Source organism: Lutra lutra, chromosome X, assembly GCF_902655055.1.
Source record: "Lutra lutra chromosome X, mLutLut1.2, whole genome shotgun sequence".
NCBI lineage: Eukaryota > Metazoa > Chordata > Mammalia > Carnivora > Mustelidae > Lutra > Lutra lutra.
Window position 1 is genome coordinate 98,175,863 of NC_062296.1, and position 26,360 is coordinate 98,202,222.

The 26,360-nt window shown below is 49.4% G+C and overlaps 1 protein-coding gene across 2 annotated transcripts in view; it reads right to left on the reverse strand.

Moving 5' to 3' along the window:
- Positions 1-8,545: 8,545 nt before the first annotated feature.
- XG (Xg glycoprotein (Xg blood group)) overlaps positions 8,546-26,360 on the reverse strand; it is a 31,512-nt gene continuing 13,697 nt past the window's right edge. For both annotated transcript variants that reach the window (XM_047716267.1, XM_047716266.1), the window contains exons 5-12: positions 22,731-22,793; positions 22,092-22,154; positions 18,895-18,957; positions 16,678-16,728; positions 14,469-14,510; positions 13,207-13,242; positions 12,117-12,233; positions 8,546-10,052 (exon numbers count right to left, since the gene is read on the reverse strand). In XM_047716267.1, the coding sequence (XP_047572223.1) occupies positions 10,036-10,052; positions 12,117-12,233; positions 13,207-13,242; positions 14,469-14,510; positions 16,678-16,728; positions 18,895-18,957; positions 22,092-22,154; positions 22,731-22,793 (452 nt within the window). In that variant the 3' untranslated portion in view covers positions 8,546-10,035. The remainder of the gene's footprint in view (positions 10,053-12,116; positions 12,234-13,206; positions 13,243-14,468; positions 14,511-16,677; positions 16,729-18,894; positions 18,958-22,091; positions 22,155-22,730; positions 22,794-26,360) is intronic.

The window sequence follows — 26,360 nt, forward strand, 5'->3', positions numbered from 1 at the left end:
TCCATGGTGTGGACGGGGAGGGGGAAGTCAACTCAGACCTCCCCTAGAGCGTAGACGTTAGGAACCAGAATAGCAGCCTGTGTGACACGGGACAAGCAAGACAAGCAAATCCATCCTTCTGTGTCTGACCTTCAGGTGAGTATTCATGCAACAGGACGGGCTCCCCTCCCTCAATTCCCCCCACCTCACCCCAGACATCTTCTGTCTCTTCATCACAAGATCTCACAACAGGTCCGTCTACAAACATAGGCTCTTGTCTGTGTGTTTTGTGCACAACGCCTGAGCAGGGCGTAGGGAAGGACACCACGGAGAAGAGACACCAAGACTAACTTTTGTGTTTAAAAATGGAGATGGTGCTTATCCGAATGACAATTCCGAGATTCCCAGGGGATGCCTCACACGTTGGGTGGGACACGCGGGCTGTGCCCTTCGACAAGGTATGGAGGCTGGCACATGTGGACCCCTAACTTTCAAGCCACCCACAGACTCATGAGGCTCAGCAAATAACCAACCACTTTAATACACCTTTAAACACACCTGCCGAATTCCAGGCTTCACATATGAACCCCACAGGGCCTGTGGTGGGTTCTGTAAGACCGCACACCTTCCCCGTCCCCCGCCTCTCTTCATGAGACCTTGATATTTAATGAATATTATTATATTTATTATTTAATATTAACCATTAAATGAAAATAAGTAACTTATAAGACGTATATAATTATCTTGATACACAGTGTATGTCTTTTTCCCTTTACCCAAATGCGTTCCACTCACAAGACAACACAGCAGCCGTTGTCCGCTAAGTGCCTGATGTCCATTTGAAATTCAGCACCCCAAGTTCTGCCCTCAGCCCCAAGGTCGCGTGTGCAAGGGAAGTACAAGCCAGACATGAAGTGCGCAGCCCTGCAGCCCGCCACACACCTTCCACCCTCGACAGAGCTCCGCACTCTTTCACGAGTCTGAGGGTGCAGCGTCATTAATACACCACCCTCCGAGCAGGCTGGGGACGGAACACCAATTACCACCTGCCCCCAAATGCCGCACACAGCTGTCGAATCTCTCACTTCGCCGTCCGCAGAGAAGCTGTCCACACTATGCTTTGCACCAGTGAGGCCGAGGACCTGGGAAAGGTGTCACGTTTGCACAGTGTTCTTGACAGGTGTATGTCAGGCACACCCTGAGACAGAACCCACACACGGTGGGTCTTCGGCATAAGCATCAATGCACTTGCATTCAAGGACGGTCGCTGGTCCCCGTCACAATCCCCAAAGAAAAGTCCTTCACGGTGTCGGGAGGAGAAAATTCTTCTTCCACCTTTCACGGTCCTCCAGCTGGTTTAGGAATTAAATCAACATGAGGCAGATTAGCAAGAGAACAACAACCAAAAATCCCACAGAGCTTTATGATGTGTGCACGGAGGCCCAACATTGAAATTTGAGACCGTGGGAGGCAGTTTTTCTGCATTTTCCATGAAGAGACAATATATTTGTGAAGCATGGACAGCATGAAAACAAAACAAGCTTTTGGGAGCTGGAATGAGTACGGAATTCTGAGCAGAATGTGGGCTGAGGCAGAGGAGAAAAAAAATATTTATTTACACAGCTTTCTCATCTTTAAAGCCCCAGTTTCTGGTGATCAGGATGTCTTTTTATGTTTTAGTACAGGGAGGGCATTCTTTATGTGGGAGATCTATTTCCTGTTCTCAGGGGGACAGAGGAGGGTCTGAATGTCCTTGTCTTGGCTGTGTCTTTACTAATTTCTATTTAAATAATATGTTTTGTTTCTTAAATGCCACATATGAGTGAATTTTTATGGTATTTGTCTTTCTCTGGCTGACTTAGTTTACTTAACTTAATCCCCTCTAGATCTACCCAGGTCTTTGTAAATGGCAAGATTGTCTTCTTTTGTATGGCTGGGTAACATTGTATTGTGTGCATACGTACACATACAATGTATTTACATTATAATATATTTTATATAATGTACATATGTATACGCACAATGGAATATATACATCGCATCTTCTTTATTTTTTAAAAAGATTTTATTTGTTTATTTGATAGGCAGAGATCACAGGTAGGCAGAGCAGCAGGTAGAGAGAGAGAGGAGGAAGCAGGCTCGCCACTGAGCAGAGAGCCCGATGCGGGGCTTGATCCCAGGACCCTGGGATCACGACCTGAGCTGAAGGCAGAGGCTTTAACCCACTGAGCCACCCAGGCGCCCCTCACATCTTCATTATCTATGAACCACGAGAAAAACACACAAACACAGGAACCCTGTTAAATACTCAGAACACACCAATGGTTACCGTGGGGAGGGGGATAAATGAAACAGGAGATGGGCATAAAGGAGGGCACCGGTTGTGTTGACTATTGGATGATGTATGGAACTCTTGAATCACTATATTGTATACCTGAAATGAATGCAACCATGTATGGTAATTATGCTGGAATTAAAAAAAAAAATTTTAGAAAGATAAAATAATCCATATGTCAAAGTGGTGCATTTTGGGATGATCTGCCCTTGGCCCCCTATAAAAGAGCAGAAAGGACATGGAAAACCATGCATTGGGATTGGAAGATGCTGGGGACCGGGACCACGAAACCCACCAAAGGGATTCAGGTATTTTCAAAGAACCACCTGCATTTGGTGCCAAGGTGAAGGCTATGGGGTGTGGAAGCGTTGTTTATAAGAGTGTGCCCCGAAACCCAGACACTCCAGAAAAACAGTGTTTAACAGAGAAAGCAGGTCCCCTGTGAAAAGTTCGCCTTGGGTCTGCATCCCTCATCAGAATGGTGAATTTCTGGAAAGCCAAGTTCTGCACTCCTGTCCTTGAAAACTTCACAGGACAAACCAGGGTCAGAATATAGATGTATGCTTTTCCTAAAACTTCTCCAAACTAGGGTGCCATCACTAGGTCCTGACCAAAAAGAAGTGAATAACATGGTTTGGGAATCAATACTAAAGTGACCAATTTTCACAGATTTTTTTAAAAGATTTTATTTATGTATTTGACAGAGAGAGATCACAAGCAGGCAGAGAGGCAGGCAGAGAGAGAGGTGGAAGCAGGCTCCCTGCTGACCAGAGAACCCGATGTGGGGCTCGATCCCAGGACCCTGAGATCATGACCTGAGCCGAAGGCAGAGGCTTTAACCCACTGAGCCACCCAGGCACCCCGTTTTCACAGATTATTAATCCCTTCCAATGATTTGTTTGACGATGTTTCCGGGTATTTTTTTTTAAATTTATTTTATCATTATTATTATTATTATTCTATTTTGCTATGATTCTGAGTATCTGAGTAGGATTTATAAAAACAAACAAACAAACAAACAAACAAACAAAAACAAGGTCCAACTGAACAGAGATTCACATATACCAGAAAATTAATGGTGTGAATGGAAATTCCTGTCTTCAATGGTACCTAAAGCTGCTTTTCTAAGAAGCCCAAGGATGCCAACAAGAAATGAGTAAATTCGATAAGCAAACACAATGTCCGTAAATCCTTGCTCCAGATAGACGTCACACGGCTACGGACGCTGTGTCCTTGAAACTGGGGACACATGCATGAGACCCGGTGACGACTCACAAGGAAGAAATTCAAGAAAATGATGAATGGGGTCACATAAAAGCTTGGATTCTCTGGAACAAGAAGCAACCCGATCTACACGGCATTATCTGATAGAAAACACAAAAATGCTGCGCAGACATCCCCTGTTAAGAAGTCTCCAAAACGGAACAGCTTCATTGCAGTCAGGAAAAAAAAAAAAAAAACACACACACACAAAAAAAAAAACAAAAAAAACCGCAATTGGAACGTCGGATTCCATATCGCCATCACGCATCTCAAAATGTCAGGCCACACATAAAGCCATCAGTAAACCACATCCATATGCATATAAAAGTATAGATAATGTGCCTGTGCTTATAGAGGGGTTTTCTGTCTTTTTATTTTGTAGAGCATTTTATGTGTTCCTATATAGATACATTGTATATATATCATATACGGCGGATATATGTAATTCTTACTTGTAATGATGCACAATGTTGCATTTGTAGTGAAAGTATCACGGAAAGAAACGGGAGCGTCTTTGCAAAGACAACGCCAGCGTCATCTGTGCATGGGGAAGCCTCCACACTCCAAGCAAAATGCTTGTGGGGAAATCAGAAAATGGATTTTTTTGTTTCTTTGTTTTTCTTTTCCAGCTTGAGGGTTTCAGAACCTCGACATAGAGCCTTCTGTTAAGGGTCAGGTGTGCACCGTGATGGGCGTGTCAGGTGTGCACCGTGATGGGAGTGTCAGGTGTGCACCGTGATGGGAGTGTCAGTTGTGCACGGTGATGGGAGTGTCAGGTGTGCATGGTAATGGGAGTGTCAGGTGTGCACCATGATGGGAGTGTCAGGTGTGCACCGTGATGGGAGTGTCAGTTGTGCACGGTGATGGGAGTGTCAGGTGTGCATAGTAATGGGAGTGTCAGGTGTGCACCATGATGGGAGTGTCAGGTGTGCACCGTGATGGGAGTGTTAGGTGTGCACCATGATGGGCGTGTCAGGTGTGCACCGTGATGGGAGTGTCAGTTGTGCACAGTGATGGGAGTGTCAGGTGTGCATGGTAATGGGAGTGTCAGGTGTGCACCATGATGGGAGTGTCAGGTGTGCACCGTGATGGGCGTGTCAGGTGTGCATGGTAATGGGAGTGTCAGGTGTGCACCATGATGGGAGTGTCAGGTGTGCACCGTGATGGGCGTGTTAGGTGTGCACCATGATGGGCGTGTCAGGTGTGCACCGTGATGGGAGTGTCAGTTGTGCACAGTGATGGGAGTGTCAGGTGTGCATGGTAATGGGAGTGTCAGGTGTGCACCGTGATGGGAGTGTTAGGTGTGCACCATGACGGGATTGTCAGGTGTGCACCATGACGGGTGATGTGAGTGTCAGGTGTGCACCATAATGAGTGTGTCAGGTGTGAACTGTGATGGGAATGTCAGGTATGAACCGTGATGGGTGATGGGAGTGTCAGGTGTGCACCGTAATGGGAGTGTCAGGTGTGCACCATGATGGGAGTGTTAGGTGTGCACCATGACAGGATTGTCAGGTGTGCACTGTGACGGGTGATGTGAGTGTCATGTGTGCACCATAATGAGAGTGTCAGGTGTGAACTGTGATGGGAATGTCAGGTATGAACCGTGATGGGTGATGGGAGTGTCAGGTGTGCACCGTGATGGGTGATATGAGTGTCAGGTGTGCATCGTGACGGTGATGTGTCAGGTGTGCACCATAATGAGAGTGTCAAGTGTGAACTGTGATGGGAATGTCAGGTATGAACCATGATGGGTGATGGGAGTGTCAGGTGTGCACCGTGATGGGTGATATGAGTGTCAGGTGTGCATCGTCACGGTGATGTGTCAGGTGTGCACCATAATGAGAGTGTCAAGTGTGAACTGTGATGGGAATGTCAGGTATGAACCGTGATGGGTGATGGGAGTGTCCGGTGTGCACCGTGATGGGTGATATGAGTGTCAGGTGTGCATCGTGACGGTGATGTGTCAGGTGTGCACCATAATGAGAGTGTCAAGTGTGAACTGTGATGGGAATGTCAGGTATGAACCGTGATGGGTGATGGGAGTGTCAGGTGTGCACCGTGATGGGTGATATGAGTGTCAGGTGTGCATCGTGACGGTGATGTGTCAGGTGTGCACCATAATGAGAGTGTCAAGTTTGAACTGTGATGGGAATGTCAGGTATGAACCATGATGGGTGATGGGAGTGTCAGGTGTGCACCGTGATGGGTGATATGAGTGTCAGGTGTGCATCGTCACGGTGATGTGTCAGGTGTGCACCATAATGAGAGTGTCAAGTGTGAACTGTGATGGGAGTGTCAGGTGTGCACCGTGATGGGTGATGGGAGTGTCAGGTGCGCACCATGATGGGAGTGTAAGGTGTGCACTGTGGTGATGTGACAGGCTGACAGTGCAGCGGGAGGACCACCATCATGGTAGCTAACACCTCCCTCCCCTGCACACAGTTAACTCCTTCTTTCCTGGTGGCAAGGACAGTGAAGGTCGCGTCTCTCAGGGACCTTGGCGAGAACCGTGCAGGCCAGTTAAGTAACTCACCATGCTGGTTCCCCAGGACTTTGTGGTCTTAATCCTGGAACCTGGTGCCCTTTTATGGGTGGGGTATGAGGACCCACGGGAGAAAGTTCCTTCCATTAGGACAACCGGGTGGTGACACAGCAGCTGCTTCCCCAAACCCACATCCACTCCTGATGCTGGTCCTGCTGACCGGTGCTGAGCTTGGGGACACAGGACAGTCCTGCTGCCCCAGAAACCGAGGTGGCACGCCATAGGCCCAGAGCTGTCACATGACCATAATGACCTGCAAAGGTTGCTGGGAAGTGTAGTTCATCTGGGAAGGCTTGCACCTAGCTACAGCCCTGTGGATTCTGAAAACAGAACAGGCTTTTTGGGGGGAACCTGCATTTTCGAACACTCTGTGTTTTGAGCTAGTATCTGCAGTTTTGACGTCCTGATGTCAACTTCTCACCTGAGTCTAAGAAAGATCCTAAATATTGCAATGAGCCTGATTCTACTTATATTAAGAAAAAAAGGTTTATTTGTATCTTTTCCCCCTCATTTCACCTGTAGCCCTCACTATGCATGAGGCCCAACCGGGAATGCTTGTCACACATCAGCTCACGGACCTACACCACTTGCGAGACGCGGAGCCCACGATGATGCCCGTTCTGAGATGGCGCACCTGGATGCCCAGAGAGGTCGTTTAGCCTGCTTCAGGTTGCACAGCTCCGAATGCAGGAGGCAGCCCGTGAACTCGTGAACGGAGCCTCAGCGTCCAGAGACCAATGCCGACCAGTCTCATGGCTACGTCCCTCGGGAAGCTCCACGAGTCCCCCGTCCTTTCCTGTAAATTAGGAACCCACGTACCCAACACGTCGTCATGGATTCACGAATGTCTTCAGGCGGCTCTGACAAGTTCTGCAAATGCAGTGGCTATGACCACAGACTCAGATTCTCTCTGTCTCTCAGTTCTGGAGACAAAAAGCCCAGGCTCCGGGCAGAGCAGGGATGCATTCCAGCACAAGATGGTTGGGGACGGTCTGCTCCGGTCCCCCGCCCAGTTTCCGGCCGGTCCTCGGCTGGTGGCAGCTCCGCTGTGAGCTCTGCACCACATTCTCCCCATGTGCATGTCTCCGTCCACGTCTCCCTTCTCGTGCAGACACGCCAGCCCCACGGGGCGAGGGCCCACCGTCCTCCGGGATGACCTCAGCTGATGACTTTTACAGACTCTCCTTCCAAATAAGGTCATTCTGAGCCGCTGCAGGCTACCACTCCAACATGTTAACTCGGGTGTGCGTGCGTGCGCGCGCGCGCGCGTGTGTGTGTGTGTGTGTGTGTGTGTGTGTGATTTTTGTCTTCCCGCTTTACAAGTCAAACAGCAACGGCTGGGACCACGCCTGCCCCCTCCGCCCCTGGAAAGCCGTGCATGGGGCCTCGGATACTCGGCTGGGGAGGGGGGAGCAGAAGTGCTTTCCAAGCGCATGCAGGGAAATGGAAATAAAAGCACAGATCCCGCAGGGGTCGCCATCCTCTGGCCCGGCCTGAAATTTGATTCCAGGCTTTGCTCCGGTCCAGGCTGGCCCCCGAGGCACACTCCAGTGCCCAGGAGCAGGGAAATGTTGCTTGTTACAACAGGGTCCAGACTATCTGTTCCCACCTTCACAGGCACGCAGAGTGGAACTTATGGTCATTTCTCTCCTCTTTCTAGCAGGGAGGCATGCCTTCCTGGTGGCCTGGGGGGTTCCTTAAGGACACATGCTCCCCGCTTGGAACTAATCTGACACTCTGGGTCAGCCATACCTCAGTCATCATTCGATCAATCCATCCATCAATCAAACGCTTCTGCTGTATCAGCCCTACCCTTCCCCCTGCAAAAGATAGGCCTCCAAGGGCTGATGATTCCAACGTGCTTATTCTAACTGGGTTGAACATTAACCCATTTCTGCTTGTCACTTGGGTGATTTTCTTTTCTTTCTTTAAAGATTTCATTTGTTTATTTGAGACCGAGAGAGCACAAGCAAGGGGAGAAGCAGGCTGTGGGAGACAAAGCAGTAGGATTCCCACTGAGCAGGGAGCCCCGTGCGTGACTCGATTCCAGGACCCTGGGAACATGACCCGAGCCAAAGGCAGACGCTTCACCAACAGAGCCACCCAGATGCCCTACACCTGGGTGATTTTCATCCCCCAATCCCATAACTACATTCGCGTGTCTACCATCTGTCCTGTTCCAAATGGCGCCGACGACAACACATCTTCCTAGGGAAGGCCACAGGGGCCCATCTCCTCCGCAAACACCTGCCGTGACCCTCGGGACAGAGCAGACACGGCAGCAGACGCAAACACACCCCCTAATGGACACCCAACCCCGCTCAGGATTGCACTGATGCTTTGTGAGTGTGGACCTGCCCTGTGCTGTCCCCTCTTTGTGGGTCGAAATTACAGAAAGCAAGAACATGGCAAGCCAACTGGGGTATTTTTTTCTTTTACATTTATTTAGAGTGATGAGAATTTATGTATGACAGGTACAGAAAAAAAAAACTAGATGGATGTATGTCCTTATACATGCTTCCATGGCATGTAGGTCGGATTGCAGAGGTGGAAACGCGTGTGTCCGTGCACGCCCACACGCATTCACACACGCCTTCAACCCCCGTCACGAGAAACCCAACACCGAAACTCACGTCCAGGAAACCTAGCGCGCGAGGACATTCTCATCCCGGGAGGAATTTCGGGCTGCCGTCTTGAAACGGCTCCAGTCACCCATGAATCCCGGACGCGAGACCCCACATCGAGATGCTTGGCTGCAAATTCCGTTTTGTTTCTGGAAAGCTCTTTTTAGGGCTTTCTGCATTCGAGACCTAGCTCCCAATCCACAACGGCGAGCACAAAGCCTGGGACTTTTCTGGGTCCTCTCCGCGAGTTGCGGATGGCATTAATTGTTTTTATTCTGATATTTAGGGCAAAGCCCAAAAGTGCTCTAAGCATGTACCTAAGTCGAATGAAACTATACCCATAAGCCCCAATTGTCCTTTTTCCTTTCCCCCCAAAATGTTAGTAAAATAGAAGCAAATAGCTAGTCTGCATTTCGGATGCTTGAACATTTAACATTTCCTATTACGGGTCTTAAAAAGAAAAATCATACACTAAGAAAAAGGATGGCGTTGCAGAAAGGACAGAAACCTACAGGGCATCAGAGGGAAACTGATACGAGAGGACAGTCAAGAGACACACATCACGATCGCTGTCCTCTATTTTCCCAGAAATCCCGAAACCTTAAGATTTCACAGGAAAAGGAAAAGCATCCTGAGGCCGCTTCCCCCACTCCTGCCCCCCGCCTCCCGCCCCCGAGATGGCTTGCACTCGAGCAACTGTGCATGTACAATCCCGAAACCCAGCCTCGGTGCGTGCAGGTTACAGGCAGGGGAGGGAGGGTTGGTCGAAGCCGTCCCCAGGGGTGAGAATCCCGCATCCCACAAGAGCCAGACCGGCGGACACCGGCAGGCGCCGTCCCTCGGATGGAGACTCAGCCTGGGCCAAGCTTCCCCCCAGAGCTTCCTGGAAACCATCCCCCCACCCCCAGTGGTGTTTCTGATACCCCAGAAGAAGACAGTACCTGGGTCCTGGGACCTGCACTGTGCTTTGGGGAGACACACATGGGTCACCGACATGCACGTCCTGCAAGCCGAGGTAGCGCTGGGAACCCAAGCCAGAGACGGCATCTATCCACAGGCGCGATTGAACCATCAGAGGAAGGAAGAATCTTTGTTCGACCCGAGGAGGAACCCAGTCATGCTCATGAATGCACCGTGTCCTGCGGACTGGGGATGCTTTCTGGGCCAAACCGAAGTCACGTCAGGGCGGCGGGTGACGTCGACGACGAAAGGAAGTGTCCCAGGAGCGGCCAACGGCATTCCCGTCTACACCGAGCGTCTCCCCAAGCGACCGCTGGGTCTCCAAACCCTCACACATGTGCTGGTTCTGGAAGTGAAGACGGAGAACAGCATGTCATACCGAGGGTGAATTGACCAACTATGTCTTTTTGGGAAACAGCTAATTTTTGCACAAACCCCCATTTATGGATGGGGTTCCATTAACCTTCAGAACCTCGGGAGCCAGAGCTTTTATTATTTGCAGTCGAGCAAATAAAGCCAAAGCGTCATGCTCAAACAGTCCACCTGTCGCCCTATATGTGGCCCCAGAAGTGTGTCCCCAGAAGGTGTGGCAGCTTCAAAGTGGGGCTGTTGCACATGTCCACTTCCACAGGTTGTGCACTGCAACGCATCCCCCTCCAACTTCCCAAGACAGAGTGTCACCCGTCCTTCAGCCAACAGGGGACCTCCCGGACGCAATGGCACAGCTGGGCAAAGCCGGTGTGAGGGCGTAGAGTCAAGCCCTCTGTAATGCTGAGACCCTCCCCCACACCCACGTCTGGGACGAAAGCCTAGATGGAACCACCATGGGTCATATGTGCTAGACGGTTTGCAGGTCTGGCAGCTGGCAAGACCAGGTAGCCCCGGCATGAGTCCTGCCCATCTTTGGAGGGTCCCCTCATCCTGTGACAGTAGGCGTGCCTGACTGGGGTCTAAGGACTCTAGTTTTAACAGACGGGCAGGCAAACGTGATGTCCATGGGACCCAGGGACATGATCCCTGAAGAAGAGGTAGTGGAGGGCACGTCTGAGGGCTCAGTCAGTGAACCCTCAGGTCATCATCTCAAGGTCCTGGGACTGAGTCCCTCATCGCACGGGGCTCCTTGCTCGGTGAGGAGCCTGCTTCTCCCTCTTCCCCTGCATGTCCCCCAGCTCCTGCTGGCTCTCTCTTGTCCTCTCTCAAATAAAATAAATAAACTCTTACAAAAAAAAAAAAAAAAAGAGTCACTGAAAAACTAGTTGGGATGTTTCTCTCGTCTCCAAAGAAGCAAAGAGAGCGTCCAGACGGGAAAACAAAACAAAACAAAACAAGAAAAAAAAAAGGGCACCGTTTCATACACAGGGAGGCCATGATCCCTACCGAAAAACAACACAAAACAAACAAACCAAAACAAACAAAAGAACAACCTAATTCAGGTCTACACTGACGGGTTCCGAAATGCCCGCGTATCCGTGTGGAAGGAGGAATCCAAACTCACGCGTCTGCCATGTGTCTGTGATGATCCACGACTGCCCAGACATCCGAGGGGTTTTCCAGAGGCTCAGTTTCCCCCTCAGGCTTTTTGGGGTGGGGAGTAGGGTGGGGAGTGGGGGGCGGCTGTGGTGTAGACCTGAGCTCCGCAGGGTCTGGATTTGGTCAGTACTGCCCGTCCGCCAGCAGAGGGAGGCCCTGGGCAGGTTTTGGGGTTTTGCAAACCTACCTCAAACACCCTTCTGCCGGCTTCCTTAGGGACACAAGGGAGACGGGGTGAGTGCACCCCCCACACCCCAGGTGGAGTCCTCCCTGGCTGCCTGCTGTGGAGACCACACCTCAATACTCCCTCAGCTCGTGTCTGTCCCCTACAACCCTGTCTCTGTCCCTGGACCCTCCCTGCAAACAGGTCTTCAGCCCAGGACCTGCCACCTTCGCCCCCTAAGGAGGTGTGATTCTCCAAACCTAGAATCCTGGATCCCACCCCCCCCCAAAAATCCTGAACTAGAAAGCCACAGTGGCCCCCCACCCATTTCCCGGGGGGAAATTTTGCAGGAATTCAACAGAAAGCCTTCCAAGTCTATCCGTCCATACTTTCATTTTTGGAGAGAAAGACAAAGACAAACACGGCAGGTGCAACCCAACCATGTCCCGAGTCCCTTAGGATCAACAGAAATGGTGTCAGCCCAGCTGATGGCAACCCCGACAACATTTCAGTCTACGTGAGTGACTGGCAGAAACACCTACTTTTGCCAACCCCAGAGCTGCTTAAAAAAAATAACAATGAAAGGAAAAGGATTCCCCCTTGAAGAACCAACTTAACACCATATCCTTAGGTGACACTGCTCTATGGGGCGAACCCAGAAAGAACCCAGCCCAGCGACAGGCTCCAGGAGGTATCTGCACAGAGCCCGAAACTTGCCGTTTGTCCTCAAACAGTTCCTCATTCGGTTGCGTTGGCAGTAACCGGCCGCGGCACCCACCAGCGTGACCACCAGCACCGACACGACGGGAGACACGATTTTCGCTACCGTGTTACCTGCGGGATGGAGACACCAAACAGGGGCTCAGAAAACACACAGCGAGCGAGGGCGGCGAGCATTGCAAATTATCCCATAATCTCCGCTCGGGGTCTTCCCGACCTTAAATGCACGGGGCCGAAGGTGGGGGAGGGGAACATAAGTATAAAAATAAAGACAAAGAGGGGTGCTTGGGTGGCTCAGTGGCTAAGTGGTTAAGCCTCTGCCCCCTCCCCACCCCAGTCTGGCATCGGTCTTCCTGTCTCGACGCAGGACCCCATACGTTCCATGCAACTGCCTGCGCGCCGCCTTGATGTCTGTCTTGGGGTTTGCTCCTCCAGAGCCCCAGCTTGGGTGCGAGAGGAGAACAGAAGGGAATGATGTCCTCCCGACACCAACACAGCCAGGCAACACGGAGCTACCGCGAGGCCGTGCACGCGCACCGGGGCGCGGGGGCTGGAAAGCGCGTCCACGCGTCCTTCTCCCCGAGCATCTACGACTCACAGAAGCGGGGTGTTGAGGTGGGGAGCGCATTCAGCCTCAACGTGAACCCTAGATGGCTAAGAGGCTGCATTCTGGAAGCACGGTGTGACCAGCGTGGGCCTTCTGGCCTCCACCCGTGCCTTGTCTGACCTGCTCTGGGGCGGGCAGTGCATTTCTAGGGCGCTTCCTGAGGGCGGAATGTCCACACCAACGGCCCATTCCCCTTCTTGGTTTCCTGTTCGTGCGCTTGCTCAAAGTCATGGGAGCCCTCGGTGGCGCTAGGACAGGTCCACGAACTCCACCCTGCGCCCAGAGACTTGAGATATCCTCCAGCCCCAAACCCACCCTCCTCTCTCCTTCTCTGAGTCCCCAGGGACCTGAGCCACCCAGAGAGGCAGACCGCGTTGCTCAGGAGTTTCCCAACCGAAGAGCCACTGGTCCATGAAAACCCCTGTGGGCCCGCCCAAAGCATGTTTTTATTAAAGTCGGGGGGCTGCACGGAGCCATTACCCTGTGGGTTCCCGTAGGTCGAGTATCCGTCTCCGCCTGTAAAGGGGAAGGCACACGGTCATGGGTTTGCCCAGCAGAGTTTCCACCGCCGGGAGCCGCGGAGAGGCTGGGCAGGCAGCTGGAAGCAGCGGGAAGCGCCGCAGATGGACGGGGATCTCCGAGTGCCTGCGGGGAGCTTACCTTCTCCTGGAGGAGGGGGCTGGGGAGGGGTTGGCCGGGGCTACATCCATGCTAAGGAGTGCCAGGGGGCATGGTAGGGACGAGGCAATGCATTTTTCACTCCCGGGGCGGGGAGGGGGCACGGGATATGCGCACGCGTTTGCAGGTGCACCGCTCACGTGTGCGCAGCCACAGTCATGCTCGTGCGCATGCGAACGGGTGCATGCACGCGCGCCGCCACCCATGCACACGCGCTCGAGCACACACTCACATTCATGCTTGTGCACACCTGAACAGGCGCGTACACGCACACCTCCACCCATGCGCGTACCTCCATCCACGTGCGCCCTTCCATCCACGCACACCCCTCCACCCACGCGCACGAGCACACACTCACATTCATGCTTGTGCACACATGGAATCATGCGTACACGCACACTGCCACTCATGCACACGGCACCACCCACGCGGACGCCTCCACCCCCGGGGGCGTGCACACCTCCACGCAGGCAGACCACACGAGAACACACCTGCAGGCACACACAAGCCCTACATATTCACACGTGTGCACACCCACCTGTACACGCACACACAGTGCACACAGAGAGACACACAAACATCTACATGCAAATCCCTATACACAGACACACACATGTGCACACGAGGACACATGCCCGTGTGCATTACCAAGTAGACACGTGTGCGCAGCCACATGCACAGGAACGCACACACATGCATGGACAGACGATGCACACATGCACCCATAAATGTCTACCCTGGCACGCACCCATTTGCACGCACACACGCACACAGGCACACATGTTTGCGCACAGGGGAGCACGAATGCACGCGTGCACACACACACATATTTCAGTTGCAAGCAGGGCTTACTTACTTCCTGGCAAGAAAGTAAGGTTTCACGGCATGCAAAGGTGTGCACGCGAACCAGACCCAGCGGGTCCGTTCATTTCCACGCCGGAGACAATAGCAGAAGTCTGCCAGGGCCCAGACGGGGTGGGGTGTTAGTTCTCCCCAAGGTGGGGTGTTAGTTCTCCCCAAGGACAGTTTCTCCGCACACAGCTCGTTAGAAATAATTTCTTTACCATAATTATTTCCGTAAGAGTTGGGTCTAGAGCGCCCTCCTCCTGCAGGACAGAAAGAGCACGTGAAACGGAAGAGAACCCTCCAGAACATTTGGTGACACCGCTCAGAAAACCAGCACAAGCGGAACTTCCAGGCCAGCCTCCCCGTGCAAAGGGAAGGAGCGCAGTCACCACGGGGCGGCCACTGACACCAGGGAGCAGCAGCTGAGGTCAGCCTGCAGGATGCAATGGCTTCCCCGGACGCCCTCTGGAGCCTGTGGCAAATGGGGCTCACACCATGCTCGCGCCCCAAGACCGGGGGCTGGCCTGAGCTCCCGTGCAAACACACTTTCCAGGAGGCCAGCCCGGGGCGTGCCGTGGGGACAGACCATAGTCATCCCGGCCAGTGAAACAGAAAGATCTCTGGCACCTTCTTCTCACGTCTGGAGACCCATTTCGCAACAAAGGTATCAGATGACAAACGAGATGCTCGATGCCAATTTTGTTAACTTGGAAGCGGGAGCGTTGCTGCAGGTGCCGTTTCAACACTGATGGGTCATTCGAGGGACTGCCTCTTCCGAATGGGTGATGGGGGTAACAGGTTGAGCCGTGTCCCCCTCCCCAAAATTCATATGTTGAACGCTTAGCTCCCTGGAACCTCAGGGTGGGACTGTGCTTGGAGGTGGGGTCTTTAAGAGTAACAAAGTTCAAAATTAAGGTAAAATGAGGTCACTAGGATGAGGTCACTAATCTGTTAGGGTTGGTGTCATTTGTGCAAGAGGAAGGGGTGTGCCCAGTACATTCCGCCACCTCCAGGGAGAAGCTGGGTGACATGGTCACCTGCTACATGAACCCAGTCCTCGGTACTAATCCAAGAGCTGACTCAGCCTGGTGCATCTCAGCGCCACAGAACAGGGGTCCAGGCACAGAATGGGCTGGATGGTTTTTCTGCATTTGGAGAGAGATCGTTCCCCAAGAAATAGTGACATGGCATCAGAGTCCTGACTCATTTCCTGGGGGAAAAATGTAGGTATCCTTAGGGCTCCCAGGAGCACTGCTAGACAAGTCCTGGGTTTCCTGCTTATGAATCCAGCAAAGAACAAAACAGCAGGCTCTGGAAAGGACCCTCCAGGAGGGAGAACCTCCAGAGATGCGTGCATGGGGTAAACACATTCCCAGATAAGGATACCTCCCTGGCCTGGAGGGATGTGGGCATCATCTGACCCTACAGTGTTCCCCGTGCCTGCTTATCAAAATACTGGATAAGCTTTAGTCCCAGCATTTGCACGGAAAGAGGATGATGGGGGCATCACGTTGGCACACTGAGTTTAAAACAGACACCTCTTGGGATGCCTGGGTGGCTCAGTGGGTTGAAACCTCCGCCTTCAGCTCAGGTCATGATCTCAGGGTCCTGGGATCAAGCCCCACATCGGGCTCCCTGCTCAGCTGGGAGCCTGCTTCTCCCTCTGCTGCTTCCCCTGCTTGTGCTCTCCTGTTTTCTCTCAAATAAATAAATATTTAAAAAATTAAACAAAAATAAAATTTGTAACTGTGTGTGCCCACGGGCCCACAAAAAATAAAATTTGTAACCATGTGTAGCGATAGACACAAAAAATAAAATTTGTAACTATGTGTGCGGACAGAGGTTCCCCAGACTTAGAGCCGCGACATATAATTAATGTCGAGTCACTATGGTGTACACCTAGACTGGATACAATGTTATGTGTCCGTTGTATCTCAATTTAAAAAAAAAATCAATCCGTAGCATTTCATTGTCCCAGCGATGATGTTTTGTTCTCGGTCTTCTCCCTTATGGAAGCAGGGAGCGTCCGAGGGCTTCGAGATCTGCCAATCTGAGGGCAAACAGCTCAGTGCAGACAAGAACCCAGGAATCGCTCCTGCGGACTTTTCCTTTTTGGCAGTCGGCCCCCGTGAAGTGTTTTCCGTTGGGGGTAAGTCAGCCGCCTACAAAAAGTCCCCGATGTGCTGAATGTTGTCCCCCCTGCGAGTGCCGCTGCCCGTCGCTCTGTTTCCCACTAACCCAGACGCTGGGGCCCCTGGAGAGCAGGACGCAGCCAAGTCAGAGGGTCAGCTCGGAGAGGTGGACGCCAGCAGACAGGAAAGCCAACGCCCGAGACCCCAGGAAGAGGCTGAGATGGGCATGCAAGGGGAAGCCCTGCAGAGACGACCCCCACCCCACCATACACCGGGGACCATGGGCCGGGCGTACCGTGCGTGTTTCCAGACCCGTCGTTGCTGGGATAGTAGCTCCCACCGCCTCCTGCAGGAGAGAAGGTGCACGTCAGGGATGCTCTGCTGGGAACCACGGGGTTCCTGGTGATGGCCCCAAAGCCATGCCCACGACCCAGCCCAAAGAGAGCTCCACAGGGTGGCAAAGAGTGGGGACCACCAAGGTGTGTCCAAGGCTGCCTCCCTCAAGTCGCAGCTTTCTGGAAGGACAACGCACGCCAAGACAGACCCTTATGGCAGGTTCAGTGCCTTCAGAGAGCATACATGAACCCTGAGAGCCTTATGGGAATGCAGATGTGTCCTTCTCCTGCACAGAGATCCAAGCAGGACCAGTCACCGTGACACAGAAGCACCTGTATGACACGGGCACACTGGGCAGGCAAACCCTATCATGCACATCCTTTCTTAGGAACCAGGCATTTTTATGGTTGGCTGGTCATGACCGTCACAACCTCAAAGGCAAAGCTGTTTGTTCCCAGTGCTGAGCATGACAGAGAGAAGTGGCACATATACTCCGCGTGTCCAGACCACACAGATGCCCCTTGGCCAGGTATCGGGGCCTAGTCCTCACCTCTTCCGAAACACGTCACACATGACAGAACAGAGGAGAAACCCCGTGTACCTGGCACAGAGCCTCACGCAGTCCAGCCTGGAGCCTGGGCCTGCAGAGGGCTCCGTCCCGACTGTCTGTGCTTTGGTTTATGTAGGAAAAATTCTCTGCAGGTGTCCCCAGTCTCGTGATAGAGAGAACATCTGTCCCACTAAACCTTTACATATACCTGTGTACGTGTGCATCAGCGTAAAGCTGGAAACATGACTCTATACACACATGTGCACCATAAATGTGTATTTAGGTATGTAAAAGTACAGCGATCATCCTAGAAACACACATAAAAATATACACACGTACGTGTCAAAGTATATGAATACAAATGAAGATGTATATACCCACATACATATGCAGAAGTAGAATAGGGGCGCCTGGGTGGCTCAGTGGGTTAAAGCCTCTGCCTTTGGCTCAGGTCATGATCTCAGGGTCCTGGGATCAAGCCCCGCATCGGGCTCTCTGCTCAGCAGGGAGCCTGCTTCCTCCTCTCTCTCTGCCTGCCTCTCTGCCTACTTGTGATCTCTCTCTGTCAAATAAATAAATAAAATATTTTTTAAAAAGATATATCGAGATATGTGTACATAAAGGACCATATGTAATGTCTATAAAGCAATCTGTACATGAATATTAAGGGATATATTCCTACGACAAGATAGAGAGAGACATGTGCATACAAAGATGTTTCTATGCATGTGACTAAGGGATACATGCATAAGCCACGATGTGCAGAGACGTGTACAGACAGGTGCATTTGGAAATGTCTATAAAGGGATCTGTACATGAATCTAAAGACATAACTACGCATTCCCATATACAACGGATATATGCATCTGGATATATACAGACGTATGTATACAAAGGTCTTTATATAATTGTATATAGAGGCATATGTATATAAGATATACAGAAACATTGTATGCAGAGATGTTTCTGTAAGTGTATATAATGGATACATGTGTAAGTAAATCTAGAGAGAGACCTGTATATAGACAGGTGCATGTGCAAATGTCGATAAGGGTATCGTACATGAATATGGAGATACGTAGATATGTACACACACACATGTAAGGCATATATACCTAAGTGAAGATATACAGAGACATACGCATGCAAAGATGTTTCTATAAATGTATATAAAAGATGCAACATAAGTAAATTTGCACGGAGACACGCGTACAGACAGATGCACTTGTAAATGTCTATAAAGAGATCGTGCATGAATGTGGAGATCCTTGCAGAGCTACGTGTCTGTAAACCCATACGCCTTACAGGATACCCATATGGACAGACGTGTCAGCAGAAAGGCACGTGCACAGCTGTGTGCAGACTATAAAGGAATGCACACGTGGGTACACACATATACACGCACACACGTGTACACAGACACGGCCACCACTTGGAAGTCCAATTGGCCCCGCGGCCAGTGTCGCCCATAGCACCAACCTCCAGAGGGGACAGGTGCGTGGAGCACGCCATCCAATAAGGCACGGGATGCGGACACCCCGTACACCCTGTCTTCCACTCGGGGCCAGCTCTGCACCCAGGCCTCTGTGCCATGCCCCAGTCTAGTGAGAGAAGTCATGGGCGTACCTGCAGGCGGCTTGGGTCTGGGTGGGTAGCGGCCGTCATCCCGGTCGGCGTTGCCAAAGTAACCTGTGGAGTGGAACACAGACCAACCCTCAGACCCCGTGCAGACAGCACTCAGTCAACCCCAGCCCATGGGCAGCTTATGGAGAGTGGGGCCGACCCCTTCCATGAAGCCAGGACACTGGCACCAAACTGCAAGTGTCCCCATTGCCATCCAAGTGGGATGACATCCTTCCTGTGGGACGAGCGTACGGGTGGTCCAGCAGCCTGGGGAGGGTGGTCCAGCAGCATGGATGGGCCCCTTATGATCTGAGAGCTGAAGTGAGGTACAGAATGCAGAGGAAGACAGTGATCCATCACCTCTCAGACCCCCAGACCCCAGGGCCTTTGCACATGCCCTCTGCACTGAATGCAGGCTTCCGTTCTAGTCTCAGCCCCTGTGCTAAGACCACCTCGACCCTGGCTGGGACCCCAGAGCTCCCACACTGTCCCACATTCGTTCCTGCCCCCCAACCATGCCGCTTGGTGACTGCTACAGAACCAGCCTCTACACACGGCACGTGCTCACGTACAGACTTTGGAACTCCTCTTTGCAAGCAGAAGCTACTGAAAAACTTGGAATTTCCAAACAGACCTGAGCTGACGTAAATGAAGGTGTTTCTGAAAAGCCCGTAAAGATGGGTGCTGGTTGCCGGGGAAACCAAGCGCCCCCATGATGAGCAGGTCACAAATGGCCATCAAGCCACGTGTGACCTCTGGGGATGGGAAAGGCACCACAAGATGAGTTAATCCCAATGACCCATGATTTAATCGATCATGCTAACGTGATCGAAGCCTGCCTAACACCCAAAAGGACTGGGTTCAGTGAGAGTCGAGGTCATGCTGAAGGGGAGATGCTTCCCCCGTCGCTCCATGGGGAACACAAGCTCCCATCCGGACCCCTCCAGACCTCATCCCATGAACCTGTTAACCCAACAGCTTGTGCATATCTTTCATCAAATCCCATACAGTAAACCAGCACCTGTGTAAGCCACTCTAGCAAATTAATGGAACCCAGAGAGAGGGTTCTGAGAACCTCCAATCTACACCCAGATGTTCAGAAGCCCAACCTGCATTTGCCAAGTATCGTCTCAACTGGGGACAGTGTCCTTGGACTGAGACCTTACCCTGTGAGATCCGGTGCTATTTTTGGGAAACAGGAGCATGGTGATGCGTGCTCCCCAGAATTTCCCTGCCCTTTTCTGAATAAAGTTGCTTATATCTGGAGCCAGCTTTTTGGGGGGAATTTTTTGGTCAAAATAGAAAGAAATTTAATGTGCACTTGGGTCCCCAGAGGTCCCTCTTGGGTTCAGTGATTCCCTTTGTTAACATTTTCCAGGCACCAGAAGTCCTGACCCTTTTCTGGGGATGCTGATATATGAAGGTTGGTGAGAGGGCCTGACCTGTCCGCTGGGGCCATTGCGGGGACGTCTGTGTTTGCAATCAGAAGAAACCTCGGGGCCTTGAGAGGTGGGGGCCAACCTATCTCCAGAGCCTAGCTGCAGGATGTGAGTTGCCCTAGGATAGCGGGGTGCTAAGGGGGTGTCAGGAGGCAGCAGCAGTTCCCATGGCCAATGATCACCGTCCAGAAAGGAAACTGTGTATCTTGTCTAATGGCTCTGGCCACAAGCCACAGCCTGCCCACCTTCCAGCTGCCTCCTATGCACCCACAGGGACACAGGTCCCCTTGGAGACCCCAGCCCTCACATCTGAGCTGGCCGGTTGCTAATGCCATGAAAATGCGCACCGCTAAGTTCAGCGCTGGAAAATGTGCACGCAATGGAAAATCCTACAGAAAGTGTCTGCCTGCTTGGAAAACCCTACAGAAGGCATCCACCTTCTTGGAAAACACCACAGAAGGCATCTACCTGCTTGGAAAACCCTACAGAAGGAGTTCATCTGCTTGGAAAACCCCACAGAAGGTATCTACCTGCTTGGAAAACCCAACAGAAGGGATCCACCTACTTGGAAAACTCTACAGAAGGCATCCACCTGCTTGGAAAACCCAACAGAAGGCATCTACCTGCTTGGAAAACCCTACAGAAGGAGTCTGCCTGCTTGGCAAACTCCACAGAAGACATCTGCCTGCTTGGAAAGCCCAACAGAAGACATCCACCTTCTTGAAAAACTCTACAGAAGGCATCCACCTGCTTGGAAAACAGTATGGAAGGCATCTACTTGCTTGGAGAACCCTACGGAAGGAGTCTGCCTGCTTGGCAAACCCCACAGAAGGCATACACCTGTTCACTGCTCCCAGATGGCTGAAACCTGCACGTTTTGTCCCCAAGAGCCAAGACATGGCCCCAGAGATACACGTAGAGGGGTTTGGGATGCCCTAAGCATCCTTTAGCAAAATCTGTCTGCATGACCCGCCCATCTCTCCAAACAACCTTCTCTCCCCCACAGAGTTCCAATGCCGCCTGCCCTCCCAGGGTGTGTGTATAGGACTGAGCTACTTGGAGCCCAGATGACCTCCAAGGGGACCTACTCAGGGTTTGGGAGACCATCTGTCGTCACCCTGCATCTTTTTCCCCTTCCCTCTATTAATGAGACCATAGTTGGTCTCTGTCCTGTCTCTTAGAAACCCCCATAGAGAAGCCTGGCTGTCCATCCTGGGGTTGGATTAAACTGTCCAATTTCTCTCAGGAAGAGTTGCTCCATCAGGGATGCCTGCCCAGAGCCGTGGGGACCACCGGGAAAGGAGCTTCCGGAAACCTGTCCTGCCATCCAATAAGGGCCAGCCACCAAAGACATGGCGGCATCTTCAAGAGGCTATTATGAGGCTCTGGAGAGCTCATGATTTCCCATTAATTTTGCTTCAAGTGGGCATCTCCAGAAACATCCATGAGCTGAGACCAGTATCCATCATGACCCCTCATGAACACCATGGAGGAGACAGAATGCCCCGGCCAGGGATTTGGGAAGGGTATGGGGGATTGTGTAGACCATTCCAGCCAACTGAGTTGAGCGTGTGCACTTTGATGGAGAGATTTAGGGGGCTGGGTCTTCTGTCCCCAACATGGGAGCAGACTGCTAGTAAAGCAGCTGCTGGGCATTCGAAAACCATTGTCACTTCACCACAGAGGACAGAATTTCAAGTGGGTCAATATGGACGGTGCATCCATTCCCAACGTTTCTAAATCCAGGATTAATACACTTACCTCCGCCACCATCAGAACCGCCGGGCTGGGGGCGAGGGTGTGGCCTCGGCCTTGGGTAGATGTCTGTCGGAAAGGAGCATGGGGACGTGAGGAACACTTCAGGAGGCCCTTGACGTAGCCCAGCCTCATGTGGTTCTACGTGGTCGGGTTTTAGGTTTTGGGTGCTATTGGATCACCAGGGACTTGACTGACAATGTTTCCTTTTATTTTATTTAATTATTTATTTTTGAGGAAATCTATGGGAACTGGGTCTACCAGGGTTTTGAAGCCAAGGAGACACGGAGGGTCAATGACTTGTAATGCACGGTGCACACAGGGGGGATTTATGAGTAGGAGATAATATGGAGCCTGCAAATGAGCGGGAAAGGAACTTGTCCTCAGCATCACTATAAACCATCACGAGAACATACACGACCGTCTGAGCACGTGGTATTTTCCAGAGCTCAGAGCAAGGGGAAATAAAATGAGTGATGTTGGTTTGACCTTCCGGCCCCCTCCCGCTTAGGAGTGCGACTCCGTTTCCTGCAGAGCGAGCTGCTCCTTATTCCAGAAGCAACCTGATGACCCCCATCCCCATAAAGACAAGGCAGGCATCACAAAACCAAGCTGGAAGGGAGCCCGAGGGCTGAGAACGCTTACTTCCACCGTCGTCCGGCATCCCGGGCTGCGGGTGGTACGGCGGTTTCGGCCTTGGGTAGAGATCTGCGGGGGAAACGACATTGCATTTTCAGTGCAGAGAAACAGTCTCCTTCACGAGCAGCCTATACAACAAGGACGTCGTGCAGTAACCGATTTTCTATCTTATTCGCATCTGCTGCTCACGGTGTCACAGAGGGCCATGGACCCACTGGACATGACGGAGCCGGCAGACGTAAAATCTGAAAACTACAACTTAAAGGGAAAAACACACAAGGGTGCGTGTACACACACACACATGCACACGCACGCACGCACACACGCGCATGCATGCGCTGTTCCTAGGAGCTAGCTTCCATGGCAAAGACGGTGCCAGAGTTCCAGGTTGCCAACAGGTTCTGGCTTTATGATAAGGATCAGCGTGCAACCAAAAAACAAAAAGAGTCCAAAAAGGCAGAGAAATTCTCCTGGTGTATTTTTTAAATTGATGTCAATGCTTTCTTATTAAACATAGTCTTCTCCTGGTGGTTGGTTATCTCTCTCCATTTCTTTTATTTTAACTCTATTATTTATTGATATATCATATATATCGTAGATATATATCACTTATACATCTCATATATATGACATATCAAATAGTATATAAAATACCATACAATATAATACATACGTGTTATTAAATATCATGTGTTAAATTTTTATTATGTAATATATCATTTATTTTATATATAATTTAGTAATGCATATGCTACATATAATATGTATTATGTGTTATATATATACTATGATATATAATTATACAGCAGGTATCATTTATTTTATAGGTAGCATCTATGGTACATAATATATTATATGCCATTATATATTTCCATTATATTATAATTATATATATTATATTTGTTATTAATTATACTATATTAATATTATATATAATTGCCTATTATATCTTATTATATAAATTATATATAAATATATATAACATATATATTATATATAAATTATTATATAAAATTATGTATATAAATTATATATATTATATCTTATATAAATTATATTATATATATAAATATTTGTTTTATATATAGATTATATATCTTATTATATATAAATTATATATTATTTGCTCTACATGTTTATTACATATGCCATATTATATATGCTCTCCAGTGTATATTATTATACATTGTCCTTTGTTACATGGTATATAAATATGTTACTGATTTCATATAATTTAAGAATGTATATTGCATGTGAGCTACCTATATGCTCTATAATTATATATTATAACACATACATTCTATAAATCATACTTGTATTACTGAGATTTAATTGACGTACAAGATTATACTAGTTTCAGGGGAAAAACATGACGACGGGGTATTTCTCTGCATTTCAGAATCTGGTTAATACCCATCACCACAGACACCAGCTACAGGATATTTTTTTCTGGTGGGGAGAACGTCTCGGATCTACTCTGTGAGCAGCCTTCAGACATGCACTTCTGCATTTTTAACCGCGCTGCTCACGTTGGCGAGCCGCTTCATGGTGATGCACGTGGATTCTGTGTGTTGAGGCGCTAGCCTCCGTGGTCCGCCTCCCACACCATGCCACTGATGGACGCGTAGGTGTTGTTTTGTAGCTCAACTAAGGTTCCTTTGCACCCTGAGCTCATAAGACACATCTGTCTATTTTCCCAACACTTGTAAAGTGTTTCTTTGCACACTTGGGCTTGTTGTCCATCTGGACCTTATTTTTATAAATACTGCAGGATATTGAAAGTGAACTAGCTATTATCCAGGAGAACAGCCTGTCGCCCCAGGCCTGCCTGTGTGGCGTGCTCCCTTCCCACTGTTCTCTGGCTCTGACCTCTCTCAGGTACTGAGACATAATTTGGTCCCTGAGCTGCCACCCTACCCTGGTCACACCTTAGCCTCCCACCCTCCCTGGGCTCTGTTTCTGGGCTTCTTGTCCAGACCCCTGGTCAAAAATGTGCCCATCCCTGCAGAAGTAACAGACAGCCCTTTTTCCTAAATCATCCCATGCTATGCAAGTGTCTACTTCTGAGCTAGACTGTGCAAATGTAATAAAAACTGGAGATTATATAACACCTGTTGGCTACTATGAAGAACAGAAGAAACGACAGCTGTTGGCGAGGATGCGGAGAAAGGGGAGCCCTCCTGCACTGATGGTGGGAATGCAAGCTGGTGCAGCCACTCTGGAAAACAGCATGGAGGTTCCTCCAAAATATTAAAAGTAGAAATACCCTAAGATCCAGTAATTCCAGTACTGAGTGTTTATCAACAGAAAACAATTACTGTCTTGAAAACATATCTGCACCCCCATGTTCCCTGAAGCATTATTCACAATAGCCAACAGATGGAAGCACCCCCAATGTCTACTGATAGACAAGTAAAGAGAATGTAATGTATGTATCAATGTTATGTATACAGAGATATAGTGTATCTATATGTAGTATGTTTGAAAGAGAATGTTTTATATGTTGCAATGTAATATAGAGATTACATTATATATATATGTAACATGTATATAGCAATGTAATATGTCTATTACCACATATACAGATAGAGATACGTTGTATCTATATGTAATATGGATATTGCAATGTAACGTATCCATTACCACATACACAGATAGAGATACATTGTATCTATATGTAATATGGATATTGCAATGTAACGTATCTATTACCACATACACAGATAGAGATACATTGTATCTATATGTAATATGCATATTACAATGTAACGTATCTATTACCACATATACAGATAGAGATACATTGTATCTATATGTAATGTGTATATTGGAATGTAATATGTATATTACCATATATAGATAGAGATACATCATATCCATATGTAATATGGATATTCCAATGTAATGTATCTATCATCATATATACAGATAAAGATATATTATATCTATGTGTAATATGAATATTACAATGTAATGTATATATCATCACATATACAGCTAGAGATATATTGTATCTGTATGTGATATGTCTATTACAATATAATGTATCTATTACCACATATACAGATAGGGATATATTGTATCTATGTGTAATATATATATTACAATGTATCTATTACCACACATACAGGTAGAGGTATGGTATCTATGTGAAATATGTATATTGCAATGTAATGTATCTATTACCATATATACAGATAGAGATATATTGTATCTATATGTAATATGTACATTGCAATGTAATATATATAGTAACATATACAGATATAGAACTATGGTATCCGTATGTAATATATATTTCACAAAGTAATGTATATATCACAACAGATACAGATATAGATATCATGAAATATTACTTGGCCATGAAAAGAAGGAAATCCTGCCGTCCATGAACATATGACTAGAACCTGAGTGCATTATGCTGAGTGACATAAGTCAGACAGAGCAAGACAAAGACCATACATCTCACTATATGTGGAATTTAAATAAAAAGAAAAACAAAGCAATGAGAAGGTCCTAGACACAGAGACAGACTGGTCGTTGCAGAGATGGGAAGTCAGGGAGGCCAGAATGTCTGAAGGTGATCAGAGGGAAATCATCACCAAAAAATACGTCGTTTAGGTGTACACATCCAGC